This window comes from Sciurus carolinensis, chromosome 2, assembly GCF_902686445.1.
Source record: "Sciurus carolinensis chromosome 2, mSciCar1.2, whole genome shotgun sequence".
Taxonomy (NCBI): Eukaryota; Metazoa; Chordata; class Mammalia; order Rodentia; family Sciuridae; genus Sciurus; species Sciurus carolinensis.
In genome coordinates, this window is record NC_062214.1 from 161,610,031 (window position 1) to 161,629,685 (window position 19,655).

The window sequence follows — 19,655 nt, forward strand, 5'->3', positions numbered from 1 at the left end:
TTGTGGTCATGAATGGAGGTTTCATAGTAGGAATCAGTCATTTATTTTAATGTTATATATTGTCTGCATAAGTTGTTTTACCCTATTCTGTGAGGTGCTGGGAACCTATATGAACACTAGAAATTCACAGGGTAGAGCCTCTGTTGCTGAACTAAACATTAAAAAGACAGTATACTTTTCTCCACACACAAATTAATGACACCCAGTCTTCAGCTAGACTTTAAGACAAAGAATAGAAGAGACAAAAACCCAAATGAATGTCCATACCTTAAGTAGAAATGGCCAGGGATGGGTTATTCATGCTATTCATGGATATCCACTGCTACAGAAAAAAACAAAATTAACATAAAGGATGTGGATACCACACCTACAAGGGGAGTCTCAATCTAGATCACTTTAAGACACTCTGGCAAGTGAAGACTGTGCCCTGAAAAGGCCCACACATAAGAGTGGAAGAGAAATAACTCCAAAGAGATGCATAAAAACCCAACACAGAAATACAAGAAATATGAAAATACAAGGTAGCACAACAGCTCCTAAACTTAATAATTCATCAGCAACTGATCCCAAAAATATTGAAGTGAGTGAAATATCAGAAAAAGAATTCAAAGTATCATTATAAAGATAATCAATGAATTCCAAGAAAATACAGAAAAACAACTGAATGAATTAAGAAAGTCAGTGTAGTATATGAATGAGACATTCAATAAGGAGATAGAGATATTGAATAAGAACCAAAAAGAAATCTTGGAAATGAAAGACACAATAAATCAAATAAAATGTTCAGTTAAAAGTTTCTCATAAAGTAGATCATGCTTAAGACAGAATTTCAGAGCCAAAAGATGAAGTGGTCAGCCTTACACATTCAGACAGCATTGAAGAAAAGAAAATAAGTAACCAAGATCAGAATACAAGAAATCTGGGACAACATTAAGAGACCAAATTTAAGAAATGTTGGAATTGAGGAAGGTTGTGAGATGCAGACTAATGGAATGGATAATGTCTTTAGGGAAATAATAACAGAAAAAAATGTTCAAACCTCAAGAATGAGATGGGCATCCAGATACAGAAGGCATTCACCCCAAATAGACAAGATCAAAAAGAAACCTCTCCACAACACATTATAATTAAAATACCTAACATACAGAATAAGATACAATTTTAAAAGCCTCAAGATAAAAACATGAAGTCACATTTCAAGGCAAGCCAATCAGAATCACTTCCAGTTTCTCAGCACAAATTCTAAAAACCAGGAGGGTTTATAATGATGTGTTCCAAGCCCTGAAAGAAAATAACTATCAATCGAGATTGCTATATCCAGTAAAGCTATCCTTCAAATTAAAGAAGAAATAAAATCCTTCCAACATAAACGTAAACTAAAAGAATTTACTACTATTAAACCAGCACTACAGAACTTAAAGAAATACTTCACACAGAAAAAATAAAAATCAAACCCCAGAGCTCACAAAAGAAATATCATCATTTGAAGAGGGGATAAGCAAATGAGAAACAGGACCAAATTAGACATTATAAGTAAATCAAAATGGCAGAAATTAATAAACCTCGATAATAAAATTGAATGGAAGTGGTCTTAACTCTAAAAGACATAGGCTGGCAAAATGTATTAAAAAACAAGACTCAACTGTATGTTGTTTGTTAGAGACCCAAAACAAGCAGTAGTAGCTACTCTCATATCTGACAAAATAGACTTCAAACCAAAATTAATCAGAAGAGACAAAGTAGGTAATTTCATCTTGGTAAAGGCAACAATCCAACAAGAAGATGTGGCAATAATGAATATTTATGCCTCAACCATGGCAAACAATAGAAAACACAGAGGCAAACCCATACACAGAGTCATCTGATCCTTGACTAAATAAAACTAGATCCTTATTTCTCACCCTGCACAAAAATCATCTCAAAATGAATCAAAGACTTCAAAATTAGACCAGAAACCATGCAATTTTCTAGAAGAAAACATAGGGTAAACACTCCTGCATATAGGCAAAAACAATGACTTTCTCAAAAGGACCCCTAAAACTCAGAAATAATGTCCAATGTTAATAAATGGAATGGTATCAATTTAAAACACTCTGCATAGCAAAGGAAACAATTAGTAGTGTGAAGAGAGAATGGTACAAAACTTTTGTTAGCTATTCTTCTGAGGATTAATATCCAGGATATATTTTTTAAAACTCAAAAAACTTAATACTTAACACCAAAAAATTAAATAACCCAATTAATAAATGGGCAAATGAATTAAACTGACACTTCCCAAAAGAAGAAATACAAATAGCCAATAAATATTTGAAAAAAGTTCAATATCCTTAGCAATTAGGGAAATGTGAATTAGAACTATACCCAGATTTCATCTCACTCCAGTCAGAATGGTAGTCATTAAGAACATAAATAATAATGCTGGAGAGTATATGGAGTAAAATGAACACTTTTATGTTATTGGTAGGATTGTAAATTAGTTTAACCACTATGGAAATCAGTATGGACATTTCTCAAAAGACTAGACATGGCACCACCATATGTCCCAGCTATACCACTCCTCAGTATTTATCCTAAAGAATGAAAGTCATCATACAATAGCAACACATGCGTATACATGTTTATACCAGCACAATGTACAATAGCCAAACTATGGTACCAGCCAAGGTGTCCTCAGTTGATGAATGGATAAAGAAAATATGGTTTATATACACAATGGAGTTTTATTCAACCATAACAAAAAGTGAAATTATGTCAATTGCAGGAAAATGGATGTGACTAGAGACCATTATGTTAAGGGAAATAAACCAAATTCAGAAAGTCAAGGGTCATATGTTTTCTCTCATATGTGGAAGCTAGAGAGGAAAAAGGAAAAGAAAGTTGCAGGGCCTTGGGAGTTCATGAAAATCAAAGGGAGATAAGTAGAAGAAAGGGAGGAGGGGAGGAAAGTGAGGTTCTGGGGAATGATATTGGCCATGTTGTATCATCATATTGTGTGCCTGTACAAATATGTAACAACAAATCCCATCATTATGTACAACTGTAATGCACCAAAAAAATGGAAAAAAAGAACTGTAAAATATTGAACTCCATTTAACAAAATGCATCCAGAAATGTTTATGGGTAAATAGTAATGCTTGCTACAACTAACATGGATTGCTGGATGGATAGATGAAGTTATGTGAGAAAGCAAATGGAACAATATGAAACAATTGAAGACCCAGTGGTGGATATGTGAATCTCCACTTTACAATTATTTCAAATTTTCTGCATATTTGAAAAATTTAATTATAAAATATTGGGGAAAATGAAAGAGTCTTTTCTGGAATAGGGTCAGTTGAGTCAAGTGGGTTAAAAAACAAATAAATAGAACACAAGAAAACATGAGTCTCAGCTATAGATAGGGGCTGAGACTATCCGTGGGTGGCAGTACATTTCTTTTTAAACATTAGGATGATACTTTAAGATCTAATTCTATTCTTCTGACTTCACCTTGGATTGGTTAGATGGGTAATAAGCAACTGAACCTGAGGGTACACTCGGTGGTGTTCTCCATGAGCCATATCCATCTTAAGAGAAAGCATGAGACTGAGCATCTTTTCCTTTCTAACTTTAACCTTTTTCTCTGCTCATATAGTACAGATAAATAGATCTGTCTATTTATCATCTTTTGGTGAAAATGCCCATGTTTTAAAGTGGTTTTCTTTTTTTAAATCATGTAGGCAGGCTAGGGAAGTTAAGTAGGCTATTTGAAAATTATTGAAACTAGCCCAGGGAGCCTATTCACAACAAATACTTAAATGATGTCACAAAAGGAAATAATCTAAGCCCAAATCATTTAGCAATGTGTCACACATCTTTGCAGTTATTTTCAAGGGAGTATCCCATTCAGAGCATGTGGTCAGTGTTCAGAAATAGTCATTTTTGCTGTTAAAATGGTGTAGGCTTTGATGGCAAACTTTCCAGGTCTGTGCATGGCTTATGGTCCAGGGGTAAAAGCAATGTATGACATCTGGTAGACGTGAAATCTGAATGTGCATTCGCAAAATACTTTTGAGGAATTTATCAATAAGAATTAGAAATATTTGATTGTCTTTCAAATTTTACTTTGTGGGAAGTCAATTCAGAAACAATTTAGCAGCTCTATTCTGTTCTTATCCAAGGCCTACCACCCAATTACATTTGATTTAACCTCTCTGAATTTAATTTCCTTTTCTATGAAATGAGGTTAACAAGGGAATGTTATGGATACATGTGCTATGTTTAAAAACAAATGAGCTCTTCTGTTGGCAGGGTCCCTTTCTTCGTCTTCATCTGTACTGTCTCCCTCTACAATGTGCTACTGTGTTGTGTATACATGTGTATATGTACACATATAACGATCCTCGTCAAAAACTATCATTAAGATGTCCTCTCCAGTTAAAAACATCGTTTCCCAGCTTCTCAGCATGTACATGATTAGCCACACGTGATAATTATAACCCAAATGATAATACTTAACAGCAGCAGCATCATATTAACCTTGTTAGGCACTCACAATAGCAGAGACTAGAGGAAAGAAAAACAAAAAAGCAAATCGAGCTGACTTGGTTCAGTGTAAAGAAAAGTGGGATGCTGAGTATACACTCTACCAATGAAGTTCAAAGAAAGGACTCAATGAGAATGTACATATATGGACACAGGACATCTTTTAAAATTCCTTTAAATATAGGATGTTAGTAGTCAGTGTGTATGTGCAGAATTATGGCCAGTCCATATGAAGATTTAGATGTGGCATTGAGTACATATGTGATGTTTCTTGTTTTATATTAACTCATGTAATTTTCACAATGATAGCAGAGTTAGAAAATCTTACAAGCAAGAGGAAAAAATAAGACAGTTACCATGGTATGTGAATTATATCTGAAGAAAGATATTTTAAAAACACAGTTACCTACAGAGGAACAAGAGCAGATTGAGAGGATGGGCTCCTCAACAGTACTGGCAGAAGCCAGAGGACAGTGGGACAATAATAGCAAAGTTTTGAGATAAAAACACTCAGTAATTTGTTCTCTGGGGGAAAGAAAAATAAAGATATTTTCTACAAAGTTTGACAGGATTTATCATTGAAAGAACTTGTTGATAGTGTATTTCAGGAAGAAAGATTGAAATTAGAAGGGAGTAATATGTAGGAAGGAATAATGAACATAGAAATTGGCAAACATATAAATAAGTGTAAACCTGCATTTAAACAAAAACAGGAACTACAGTAAAAATGATCAATATTAGGAGAAAAACAAAGTGGGAGGAAAATTCTAGCAGAAAGAACACAAATATTGGAATGGGGAGATGAAAGCCAAAGAATTCTAAGGTTCTTAAGAGGGGGACAGAGACCAGGATAGATGGTCAAGTGATTTTTGATATGGATGACAACACCATTCAATGAGGAAAGGATAGTTTCTAAAAAATGGTATTGGGAAAACAATATCAATATACACAAGAATGAAGTTGAATCTGTACTTAACATATTCAAGAATCAATTTTTAAAAAGGATTAATGACTTAATGGAAGACTTAAAATATACAATTCTATGAAGAAATGTGGAACAAAATCTTCTTGCCATTAGATTTGGCAATGACTGTTTGGCGATGACACCAAAGAATAAGCAAAAAAACAATAAAACCAAAGTTAGGAAACTGCATGGAGTGACAACAGAGTAAGTAGGCAACCCCACAGAATGGAAGAAATATTTGCATATCATATATCTGGAAAGGGATTAGTATCCAGAATATATAGAGAACTCCTAAAACTTAAAAATGAAACACCAAACAATCTGATTTTTGAAATGGGTAAAGAACTAAAATATGTATTTCTCCAAAGAAGATAGAAAAATGGCCATCAGGAATATGAAAAGATGCTCAGTATCATTAGTTACCAGGAAAATACAAACTGAACCTACAATGAGAGATCACCTCACACCCATTGGGGTAACAACTATTGAAAAAGAAAACCTACAAGATAGCAAGGGTTAGTGAAAATGTAGAGAAATTGAAGCCCTTCTGCACTGCAGGTAGGAATGCAAAATGGCACAGCACTGTGGAAAACAGTATGGCAGTTCCTATAAAATGAAAAAGAAAATTATTATATGACTGCACAATTCCATTTGTGGCTCTGTAACCCAAAGAGTTGAAAGCAAAATCTTGAGGAGGAATTTCTATTATCATGTTCATAGCAACATTATTCATAATATTTAAAACATAGAAGCATTCTAAATGTCCAAAGATGGATTAATGGATGAGCAAAAGATATACATAAAATGGAATTTTACTCAGCCTTAAAATGGAAGGAAATTCTGACATACAGTATGTATAAATCTTGGGGACTTTATGCTAATTGAAATAAGCAAGTCACAAAAAGATACTGCACAATTCTACTTACATGAGTATGTTTAGAATAGTAAAATTAATAAGAGATGGACAGTAGAATGGTCATTGCCAAGGGTTGAAGGAAGAGGGAAATGGAGATTTAGTGCTTAATTTGTGTAGAGTTTCAGTTTTCACAAGCTGAAAAGTGATCTGGAGATGGATAGTGGTAGGTTGTACAGCATTAGGAATGTACTTAATACCCCTGCAGTGTACTCTTAAAAATGGTGAAGATGGTAAATTTTGTACTACATGTATTATAACATGTTTTTTTTTTAAACTGGGAAGAAATTAATTGGAGAGATATCAAAGGATATTGTAAAACCAAGTTGTGAATAACTCATACAAGAGATGGTTGTTTGGACTGATGTCATGCTTCAGGTGAAAAAATTAAAGAGATTAAGAGGTTCTCTGTATGTAGGAGCAGGGGTATATAGAAAACCTGTGCACCTTCAGCTCAACTTTGTTATAGACTTAAACAAAAGTTATAGACTTAAACTGCTCTAAAATATCCTCCTAAAAATTAAGAGATTATAAAAGAGAAAATCAGAGATATTAATTATAGGCATTAAATCAAGTATAGAATGTACATGTTAAAATTTTAATCTTTCATACCAATAAAAAGGAGAATTAAAGAAAATTCAATAAATCAAATAGAAAACAGCCAAAATGTTTTAACAAATGTGAAATGTATAACAAATGTATAACAAATGTGAAATACATAGTATGTCAAAACTGTAAATATAAATGAAACTATGTTAATAGTCATAATAAATATAAAGAGAACAAAAATTGACATATAAAAGATAGATATAAAATTAGTGTTTCTCAATCCCTCACACACAACTGTGGTTTATATTGGGCCCACTTAGCTTCATAATATATACCAAGAAAAAAAAAAAAAGACACTAATTACCAACAAATTGACTTATTTTAGGAATATAAGAATGATTCAACATTAGGAAAATCTGCTAGTCTAATTCACATATTAACTGATTTATAAGAAAACATGATTATCTCAATTGATGCAGATAGAAGCTTTTGGTAAAAGGCACTATTCATTAATGATAAAAGTAACTTTCAGCCAATGTGTAGTAGCAGATGTGCTAATGCAGATTAGGCTGTGATATTTGAACAGATAAACTCTGCAGTCTCAGTGACCTAACACAGCCAAAGTTCTTTTGTATCACAGTCCAAAGTAAGTCTGTAACTTTCCTCTTAGTTCTGAGCAAGGTACGCAGGCTTTTACCATTTAAAGGGGCAAAAATGTAATCTTCAACCAGTGGTCTCCATTGTTGCCCTGGAAGGGGAGGAGACAACCTGGGAGATTTCTTGCTCAAGGAAGAGTAGTTCATTATAGGTTGAAGATGACATCACTTCTCAAATTCCATTGTTCAGAACCCAGCCCAATTCTGAACAATGGAATTTGAGAAGTGATGTCCAATAAGCAAAAGGTGTACATAAAATGGAATATTACTCAGCCTTAAAATGGAAGGAAATTCCAACATAGACATTAAGTCAAGTGTATGTTTTCCATATGGCAAACATTATTGATTAAATGATCCATCATCTCCCTGGGGATCTGTAATTACATATATGTCAGATATCAAGGGTCCAGACGTAGGTGTCTTCCTGAAGCCTGATAATATTCATTATCATCATTTTATAATATTTCTTGATATCTAGTGTGGATAATAACTTTTACCATCTTCTTAAAACTTCTTGCTGGGAAAGGTCAAATCTGCTGTGAAGGCCATACCCATAATTTGATACTTGACCTGAATTAAATATCACATTATTCACCTGAGGAGGTTTAGTAGTTAAATATCACATTATTCACCTGAGGAGGTTTAGTAGGCCTTTGTTGTTCAAAGACAATTTTTCACTGTTGGAGGTCTAGAAACAATCATCTTGTCAACTCTCAAAAGTTCTGCATTTCTGTATTTTCTCTTGTTTACACAGGGGTCATTTCTTTCCCAAGTTTAACCTTTTCCTCTTCATCACAAATGAAGCCAATAATACTGAATACATGCTTCTAAAATCTATTTTTTCAATCTATCTTCCCAGAGCAACAAATTCATTAGGCATATATTCTTCCTTCTGAGTTATAGCAAATGGCAGTTTTACTCAACTCGGATTAGAGATTCCCTCTGTTCTGTCCACTAATACTGGTTTCTTGATTACCTGACACCCGACTTCTAGGCCAACTCTCATTCTGAATTCTTGGCCAAATCTCATTCTTCTTACTTTCTTTAGTATTATTGCTGCTGTTGTTATTATTTTATGATGGTAAAATTCCAGTTGAGATTACCAGTGACTACATGAATCAGATTTTTTTTTTCTGGAAAATAGAAAATAATCTTGGTATATTGTGTCAGGAGTTGTTTATTATAGAGTTTAACCATTGGAAGACTGGTGAATAAAAATGTGGAAGACAGTTTTCAGGAAATCAAAGTTGGCATCACAGGAAAGATACCCTTATAGTCTGGGCTATCTGCACACAGAGGAGGTGATTCTCATGAGAATTTCTAAATATCATGGACAAAATTCCTCCCTTATCATCCACTAATGCCTGTCCATGGCTGCAGCTTGTTCTAGGGAGTGTTGGCTTCTCTTTTCTTCTTCTTTCCTGTATCTTACAAGTAGCTTTCATTAGTGGAGTCTAACTGAAAACTCACAAGCAAGAGATTTAGGGGAGTGTAGTTTTGAGGCTTTATGTCCCTTGAATACAGGAAAGATCTTAGATAGGTGGAAATGGTATTGAATATCAACCAACATGTGGCACAGGAGGAAACTTACTTGATAGTAGGCATTCAAGGTAGTTCAGTAGAACAAGAACAAATAAAATTAAAACTTAAAGAAATGAAACCTCCATTATTTGGAGAAAATCTGATTGTCTACATTAGAAGTATAAGAAAATCTACAAATTCAAATAATTCTTTTATACAAAATCAGTTGTGCTCTGATACATCAACAATAATAATTAGAAAGTAAAGTTAATTATTACAAAAGCAACAACATTTCCAAGATACCAAAAAACAACATTAAACAAAGGTAAGTAAGGCAATTGTAGGGAAAGATGACAAACTTCTTGGGGAAAAAAAAAAGAAACCAAACTGATAAATAAACTATGTTCAATGATGAGAATCTTCTGTATTGTGAAAACAATAACTTTCCTCAAACTAATCCATCAGTCCAGAACAAATCCAATCAGAATTCCAACAGTGATTTTTTTTTTTTTTTGGTATGTTTCTTTCTTTTCTTTTCTTTTTTTTTTTTTTTTTTTTGTTTATTAAATAACTTGTCAAGCTAATTTTAAAATTCATATACAAGAACCAATTAAACCAAGCAAGAGCTTAAAATGACTAAGATAGTTTTTAAAAGATGGTAAAAGTTGTTATCTGTAGTAAATATCAAGACATATTATAAAATGATGATAATGAGTATTATCAGACTTCAGGAAGACACCCAAGCCTGAATTCTTGATATCTGACAGATATGTGATTACAGATCCCCAGGGAGATGATGGATTATTTAATCAATAATGTTTGCCATATGGAAAAAAATTATCAATTCTTTAGCTAACATCACATTCAAAGGTCAAGTCTAGTGAAAAACTAATTATTGGGACTCAGAAGAAAATATGGGAGACTACTGAATTTGAGTTAGGATTTTTAACTGTAATAAAAGCATCAACTGAAAAAAAATGTACAAACCTGACTCCACAAAAATCTAAAACATTTGCTCTACAAAAGTAACTGTAAACTAAGCAAAAAGATAAGCCACTGGCAGGGAGAAGATAATAGTAATAGATATAGATAGATTTTGCATCTAGAATTTGTAAAGATGACAGTAATCCACTCTTATGTATACCCTGGAGAATTTCTTGAATATCAGTGAATATTGGTTCAATACAAAATAGAGAAAAATGTTTACTGAAATCTTTTCCAAAAATAAAATTTTTTGGTACCTGGGATTGAACCCAGGGCACTTAACCACTGAGCTACATCCTCAATCTTTTTTTTTTTTTTTTTTTTTTTTTTTTTTTTTCTGAGACAGGGTCTTGTTAAGCTGCTTGGCCATGCTAAGTTGCTGAGGCTATCTTTGAACTTGGAATCCTCCTGATTAGCTCCTTAAGCTGCTGGTATTGTGGGCATGCACCACCATGCCCAACTCTCAATTCTTGGTTGTTATAAGTGATCCATTAATTAAGAGAATGGAAAGCAAATTGTGGTTTAAAAATATATTGGAACAATATACAAAGCAGATAAAATAAATGAATCATAGGTATATATACATTGGGATAATAAAAATGTTGAACAAAAAACCCCCAAATTTCAGGAAGATATACACTATAATGTTAAATACTTTTAATGTATAAAACACTATTAAATATATTTTGGATATTTTTATTTATATCTGTGTACATGGTACTGATTTAAAAACATGCACAGGAACGATAAACTCTAAGAGAAGTTGAATGTGACCAAGGAAGGATACGCAAGGATCTTCTTAAAAAAATCAAACAAAAAACAGAAAAGATCTATAGCAAATATGACAAATTCTCACTATCCCAGTTGATATGTGGATGCTATTTTCTATTTTCTATGCTTAAAAATTTTTATCATTATTTAATAAATTAGAAGAGAAAGCAAAATGACCAAATTCCTTTCCCTTGTCTTGCATTCCCATAAGTCGTGTTTCCTCCAAACCTCTCTAGTAGAATTTAAAGAATACTGTATTGGGAATGGGCAGGCATTTTGTGTGGGCTGTATTAATACCACTGAGTACCATGCTGTCTCTTTGGAAAACTGCCTTCTGAGTTCCAAATGATCTACTTTTGAGCCACGATAAATTGGAGATTATATATGATTATATATGGTTTGGGCACATTGGCATCTTCTTTTAGCTCAAAACAAGTGACCGGTAGAGTAGCTGACAGAACTATCAAGAGATTAGTACCCATTCAGCTGTTTGATAATGGCTTTAAGTTACTAAAGATACTATAAAGCTTTCTGAATCATCATCAGAAAATAAAATATTGCTCAGTATTATTTTATAGCCACTGTTACCAGTTCCTAAAGAATGGAAACAGAGGTCATTTAAACGGGATGTTTACTTAACTGGATTCCTTCTCTATCCATTCTTACTGGTGTTCATCAGAGCAAGTCACTGGATCCCAAAAGACCCCCATCATGCTCCCCAACTTTTCCATGCAAGCAGGATTTCCTAGGTCTGGCCTCTGCTCTGGACCTCAGAAAGTCAGTACATGTTGATGAAAGCTTCCCTTTCGGAACCGGAACAATCCTTTGGTCATGTGTCTCGGGCTGGATTGTTTATAAAATTATTTTCTTTCATTGTCATGTGTGTATAACCCAACCTCAGCAATGGCTGTTTGATAGTAAGTGGCCTTTCTTATAATTAGAAAATGTTCTTGTGATGAGATAAAACTTGAAATTGCTCTTTGTGAAATGAGCATGTCTTTGCAAAATTAACTCAATTCTGAATGCTGTGACTGGCAGGAGAGTTGCCAGTGTGTTGGTGACTGCTTTGACTTTTCCTAGGAATCCTGTAGCTGTACAGCCACGGAAATGCAAATTCACTCCCCCATTGTTGGTTTTCTGACAGCTTTTTCTGTAGAACAGTTTGAAGAGTAGAGAGCCCTGTTTCTGAGACAGAGAAGTGTTTTCACACCTGAAGTGTAATTTCACACCTTGTGTTTCTCAGCAGATAAATGCATAAAATAACACATCAAACCGGAATAGAAAAAGATCAACATACAAAGAAAACTGCAGGTTGTAATTTGTTTCCTACTTTACAGTGCTCTTGGAGAGAACAGTAAATTACAGAGATCTGGGTTTACACTTTTAAAAGTTTGACTGGTCGTTAGGTGGGGAAGTGAGCTGTAAACACTAATCAGCTAGCTGCCTACATTGAAAGAATGTTCAGAATGACGGAATTCAGAAAACACCCTAACATATTGATGTATTTAAAGTATAATACACATCTAAGTTAGTAAAAACTGTAGCTAAAAGTTTTAAAAATGATAAATTCAGTGGTTTTAATAAAATAGAACTAAAATAACTTCCATACAGGAATTTTGGCAAAAGTAGACTATGTTGGTTAAATTTGGATGTTTTCTTTCCTTCCTATAAGCAACTAAAATATGATTCTTGTCATTATTTTATAGCATTCCAGTGCAGGGGTTATAAAAGAAGTTTGATGTTGTTTGATAAGTTTGGAAACTTGAGACTAAAAGAAGAAAGAAAGTTGATACTCCTGGCTAGTGGTGAACATGCATCAACAAGATGTTGTCGAGGGTTGAGCACATGTTAGGCACTGGGCCAGGCTTTAGAGACCTGCTGGGGAACAGGCAGTTCCTCTCCACCATCGGACAACTGACAGTCTTTGCAGACAAAAAAGTGATAATAAAGGCGATAAGCTAGGTTTTGGTGGAGGCTACAGAAGGGCTATCCAAACCAAATCTGGTGGGGGAAAGAGGTGGGCAAAGATTCCTGGAATAAAATGATATCCAGATGGAACTTAATTCATAGCAGTTGTGGAAAGGCAGGTATCAGTTGGAATATCAGAGCATGGAGAATATGCACCAAAGGAAAAGGCAAGGAGAACAGGAGGGTTGGAGTAAGTGAGGTGGTCCAAAGGATACGCAGTGAGAAGAGAAATGACTTTGTAACTCAGGCACAAAACAGTATTTTGATAATGAAAAAACAAACATAGGTAAAAAAATATGTGTATATATTTAAATGTTATACATAAAAATATATGTATATATATGTGTGTGTATATATATATATATATATAAGAACTGTGCATGTCCACCAACACCATTACACCTTACCTGTGTACCTATGCACACACCCTGCTCAAATAGAGGTTCTGATGAATATGAGCAATGTGCTGGAAGGAAGCAGCATGAAACATCAGGCATTCAAGGTAATAATCCCTTTCCTTAATAATTTATGTGACATGAGTTAGTCCTAAAGCAAGGACCAGGCCTAAGAATACAGATCAGTATATTGAAAGATAAAATTTGCAGCCCATGTAAATATTAAACTAAACTAGCAAAACAGAAAACACTGGTGTTCTCTCATCCCCCAACCCTGCTTTTTTTTTTTTTTTTCATAGATACATATGGAAAACTCTTCCTCCTCAATTCTGTGGGCCAAGAGATGTCCAGGTGCAAGACATCCATTCGCCGTGGTCAGCCCAATCCTGTTTATAAGGAGACCTTTGTTTTCCAGGTGGCGCTCTTTCAGCTGTCTGATGTCACATTGATGATTTCCATTTATAACAGGCGTACTATGAAGCGTAAAGAGATGATTGGCTGGATTGCTCTGGGCCAGAATAGCAGTGGAGAGGAGGAGCAAGATCACTGGGAGGAAATGAAGGATACCAAAGGCCAGCAGATCTGCAGATGGCACACTTTGCTGGAATCCTAGGTGTGCAGCTGGCATTTGTGTGTTATGTCTGCTTTGGTCACCTGTGTGGCTGGCTACTGATACAAAGTCTAGTGTGTCCTAGCAAACTTTTCAGGCTTTCAAAGAGAGATTTTACTAACCCTTGGACATTCAGAGTAGGAGCTTTGGGTTTCTCAAAGATTTGATTGGGATTTAAATATTGTAATAGAAAACCATATACAGAGCCAAGTGTACAACATAGAAAATGTTACTGTAGTTGAGACTATGGATGATGAGTTAATTTGTGCTAACAGATTATTGAGTTTTGGTTCACACTGTGGGATAAGGCTTCTCCTGCTGTCTCTGTTTGCTTGGAGAGTAACCTGAGATTACAAGGGAGCTGTTAAATGTTACTATTTGCAATCACTTAGGTGTATGAATCAGATTTTTCTCAGTGCAAAAAATTCCAAAACGTAGAAATGAATCAGATGCTGAGGCTCATAAGAAAATATAACTGTAATTCATAACCCTTTATTTCATGTTTTTCCCTTTATCAAAAAAAAACATTTACATTAAAAGTAAATATTATAAACTTCTGCTTTCAAAATAAATTTGTATCAATTAAATACCTCATTCATTTCACTTACATATTATGGTTTCTATCAGACTTGGTTACATGCATCATTTCGAAGTTAGAGAAGAGTTTTAAAAACTTACTGTTGTTAAGACTTGTTTTGAACATTTAAAATTTCAAACTTTAACTTTCAAGGTTTTTAAGCTGCCTTTCTTACCTAACAAATTCCTAAGAATGAGAAGAAAAAAAATATATATATATATACGTCATGGAATTACTAATTTTTCTGAATCTGGTGTTATTTTGAATTATATTTTTTCTGTAGTCAATCATATATACTCATACAAGCATTTTGAATGTACTCCTGCATGTAAACCATGCTCATTTTCCATCCTTAGAACATGGTAAATTATACAGTGAATCTTCGATAAATGTTGATTTGATTGGCTCTTGGAAATGAACACGTAAACACCTGAATGGAGAAATATTTTCAGCTTGTATGGAATGACACTAAATTTTTCTTTGAGCATTTGAAGTGCCTATAAATGTCATTTCTCATGCTATTTGCAGCAACATTTATTAGTCATTACTTGCATTCTGGGCATGTGTTATTCAGAACACTGATTTTGTGGATTATGAGCATGAAAATTTTCTTCTGACTTTCACATATCTGTGCAGTGCATGCTTATTTTCTTTATTCCTACATCTGAGCTCTTAATTTCAATGACTTTCAATCGGCAGTAGTACAAAAAGAGAAGGAATGTACATTTAACCCAGTGCCCAATGTGCAGTTTTTCTGAGCAATTCCTCAGTCACTTATTTTTAGCTTTTATGTTTCATTGTTGACTTTTTCCTGTCTGTGGGAACAGTGATAGCTAGTGATGGATGTATACAGTCAAAAACACACAACTCCTCCTCCGCTCTACATTTTGACAGATTGTAAGCGTAGGCTGTAACACATGAAGAACATATTTATTCCTTGCAGTGTGTAATGGTTATCCTGACAAGACCAGACTAGGGCAGGGAATAACTCTACTATGATTTCAAGGTTCAATCTTTGAGAGAAATGGTTTCATATGGAAGAATGAGAATTTGCAGAAGAAGTCTCTTATTTCATACATATGCTGCTCCGTTATGGGACTACGTAATAAAACCACGCTCCTTTGGGTTTTTACCCTACCTTTATTTGGAAGACCTCAAAGTGCTTTTCCAGCATCATATCCATTAACTGCTGAGTGTGGCTCTGTCATTGAGTAGAACTGAGTGCGATTGATTAAGTCGTGGCACAAAGAATTGGCTTTTCACATCCCTTACTCTCTTTATGCCTTGTGTTTAAAGGGAAGCAGAGCAGCCTCGTTATGCTTTCCTTTATGCAGTCACATAATAGCAGCATTCACTTTAAAATTTACATGTGAAAAAAAATCTGTATATATTGTACACACAGCCTTGGTTTGTCCCCCTCATATTTTCTTTCTGTGTATGTTGCCTGCATCCCTTGCTTTGTGATGCCTAATAAGTCACCTGTACTTCATTTTCTGCTCCCTTGACCCACCCAGTGTTAAAGGTTTTCTGTTGATGTAGTGAAGTTATCCTTGTGTACTTGATCTGCTTTCCAATAGTCTGCATAGGATACAGTCTATAGGAATGTGCAGTGATTTAAGGGAAAGGGTGCCTGAAAAGCATTTTTTATATTTATAACTTTTCTATGTTGGTGCTATTCACCATATAGGATGCATGTACATCTTGAATATACAGCAACATTCACCCTCAGCTGATTGTATAAACATAAAATTCTAAAGACAAGATGCATTAAAATAGGAGGCTGGATTTTTTTTTTTTAACCTTGATTTGAAATTCTAGTTTAGTAAGATCTTTTTGATTTTGGGCACTTAAACTCCCTTATTTTCTTGGCAAAGTCTAGACACAAATGCATCTAACATGTTTTTCATTTGAGCTTTTACATCTACATTTGCTTTTCAAAAGGGTTATGAAAGATAATTAGTTGGTTCTGCAGTGAGAAAGCTGCTTTTGCCTATTTCATCTAGCTAATGATTAATATCTCGTGGGGAGATTTGACATGGAAGCAGCCTTGGTTTTCGTTGCATGAGTGAGTGGTTCTTTCAGAGATCTTTCCTGAAGAACACACTTTATAAATAATATTGTTGAGGGCAAATGATGCACCAGGTTTATGAAAATCTGCTTTATAGCATACCTCCTTTCAGGACACGCGTTTACACTGAATTGAGAAGTGTTGGTTTCACCAGTCATGATGGTGGCTGTTGTACTCTCTGGTCCCCTCTGACTATTGTTGAATTTTTAAATGGACCATTCACCAGGCAGCTGAACACCTGCTCGCAGTTCCCTCTCCTTCACTGGCTCCCTGTGTGATGCACAGTTGTTTTGGACCCTGTTTTTGCTGATGCTGCACAACTGTCAGGGGACATCTTGCCTTCCCTAACATAAGAAGAATTTGTAATGCCTTTGGGTATCTTATCCTCAGCATTCCACCTGCACAAGGCCTCAGAAAGAATCCCTACCATGTTTGCAAGGGGAAAAGAGTATGGTGGTGCATTGTCCTTCGCTTTAGGCACTATTAACTCTGACTCCCTTCTTTGACAATTAAGTGACTGATCTCAAATGTTGATGTTCTCCATAGTGCTAGGTGCTACAGTAAGTCTGAAACATATCTTTTGACTTTTCAGTGTGTAGATCTCACAATATTTTACAAATTATTGTTACCTCTTGGTCAGACACTGTGCTTTTATATCGTGGTTATACTAGATGATCTTGTTGGAGAACCAAAACAGTTTTCCTTCTAAGTAAAACATCATTTAAGTAGAAAACTCCCATCAGGTTAAGTGAAAGTGCTTGTCTCATAGCCACTAAATCGATGGGTCATTGTGGATACTCAACTGTGGATTCCTCAAAACCCGGTTATCCTCTGGCAGCACAGAGGACTCAGCATGTTAAGATCCAAAAAGTGAGTAGAGAAGAATTATTTGTAAGTGACATGAAACCAAATGGAGGCAAATTCTTTTTTGATAAAGAAATAGCAGAAAACACATGTGATAATCTCCCCTTAGTTTTAATGAAACTGTTGATAAAACAAAACAAAACATTCCATTCTATTTGAGCCAAGACAAAAGCAAATGATAGATAATTATGAAATGGAAAAAGTATTTTTATTTGAAAAATGAATCATTTGTTTAGGCAAAACTATAAATAGAAACAATAAAAAGATCACAAAACATGGGTATGGGAAAATTAAAGAAATCAATATTCTGGATACACTTAGTAGCCACCAGCATATATTCAGGAAGAATAAATGAATAAACCAAAAGACACTCAAGATCAACTAGCAGTCATTTCCCCACAACTTGTTGAATTCTGTAAAATACTTAAAGATAAGGGTAATGAAACTGGTCTACTGTAATGAAGTTGGCATAGATTGTATGGTCTTAGCCAAGGTTGGAATAAAACTCAACTAACTGTGTGGCCTTAAGAAAATTATTTAACTCACCCATGTCCCAGTGTCTTTAACTGGAAAATGGAAATAATACCTACCTCATAAGGTTTTTAAAAGAGATATCAATGAAATCACAGTTGTGCCTAGCAAAGAGCCTGGCATATAGTTAGTATTCAACATTTCCTCCTCAGAATCATGCTTGAAAAAGGAAAAAAGAAAACCTTTTAATATTTCTTTCTTTTTCTAAGGGAAGTAATTTTAACACTAGAGAAAAACTCAAAACAATTTTCAGATACTCTGAAAAGGGTAGGCTCAGGAAGCCAACCTGGATTTGCAAAGAAAGTAGATACTATCAGGAGATAAGCCTGTTTTTATGGAAGAAATTGAGTCTTAATAGACTCCAACTGAGGTAAAATCAGATCTTTGTCTTTTATCCCCTTAGTTTGGAGAAGGTGCAGAACCTCATGTATACGTCTTGATAAACCACACACAAGGCTTCTCCTTGCCCACAGCTCTGCTATCCATACATAGACAAGGAACCTTATTGTCCTTACCCAAAAAGCTGGTAAAGATGACAACTTGGCTACATTTTCCAACTTGATCTGAAAATGTAAAACAAATTGTGTAACACTAAAAGGATGCTCTTTTTAAAAATGGACCCTTTTAAACCTACATTTTATGTCTGTCTTATATCCATATAGGCGAAAAAATTTTAAATGGTCTAATAAAAGCAATCAAAATTCATCTAACTGCTCAACTGGGAAGTTCTATTCAGAACCGGTTATTACTGTTCCCCTTAAGAGATCACGATAAAAGGAATTCAATCAGTTGACAATAATTCCTTTTTAAATAGACTTTTAAGAGTGACTTGTTGAAAGTATGCCCAGTTGTTCTCAAGTGATTCGAACCTTGAGTAAAAAGGGGTATTTGCTTCCTTGGAAGTTAGAACAACCTTTGTTGGCATTTGGTCTGGAGAAGCAGTCAGGAACAAACTAGCTGAGCTCAGTGTCACTGGGTACCATGAACCTGCCTTGTGCTGCTTGTGGTTCTAAGCTAATAGACATTGCATGGCGACCTGTGGGCCAGCACTCCAGCTTTCCCTGAGTTCTGTCTTGAGCTCTGGTCTTCTTAATTAAGGAGAGACATGAAGAGGTTGAAGAAGAATCCCTTTGCATAGGGCTTTTCACTGGGAATAATTTAACATGTGGGGAAGTTAAAGGGATTGGATGGGAGGTGAGGAGGCTGTGAAGCAACTTCTAGTAACAATTCCAGAATACACACCTCACCCAAGAGGATGGTGCACAATTTCTCCTGACCACGTGAATGGGGTCAGAGCATCTTCCTATATGGAGTCAGAAGATTTTCTTAAATCTAAGGGGAAGTATATGAAGGTTGTTTCTCATTAATTTAAATGTACCCATTCAGTTTCCTTTTGTCTAGTACTGTGTTGTTTGGGATAGCTCAGAACTTAAAATCTGTCAACGTACTATGGCTTTACATTGAAGCCATTAGTCATAAAAACAACAGTGCTTACCAATGTAAAATCATTAAATTGGTTTAATTATGTGCCATAAAAATAGACTTTCTTGTTGTGGATTTTTGGAAGGAGGTGAGACATTAGCTGAATTTATCAGGAAAATTAAAAAAAAAAAAAAGAAAGCCTTGAGCTTTCTGTGAACCTTGATTACAATAGAGGGGTGTTGCCAAGAAGGTCAGGGAGCAATCAACTTTGGAAGTCCTATAAAAGAGGAAGATCTGCTTGCAGTTTTGGTTCTGTCTACAAAAGAATGGGACGGCAC

General features: G+C 34.8%; 1 protein-coding gene across 3 annotated transcripts in view; it reads left to right on the forward strand.

Moving 5' to 3' along the window:
* Positions 1-14,439, forward strand: part of Syt16 (synaptotagmin 16) — a 255,577-nt gene extending 241,138 nt beyond the window's left edge. For all 3 annotated transcript variants that reach the window (XM_047540402.1, XM_047540403.1, XM_047540401.1), the window contains one exon: positions 13,545-14,439. In XM_047540402.1, the coding sequence (XP_047396358.1) occupies positions 13,545-13,858 (314 nt within the window). In that variant the 3' untranslated portion in view covers positions 13,859-14,439. The remainder of the gene's footprint in view (positions 1-13,544) is intronic.
* The last annotated feature ends 5,216 nt before the right edge of the window (positions 14,440-19,655 follow it).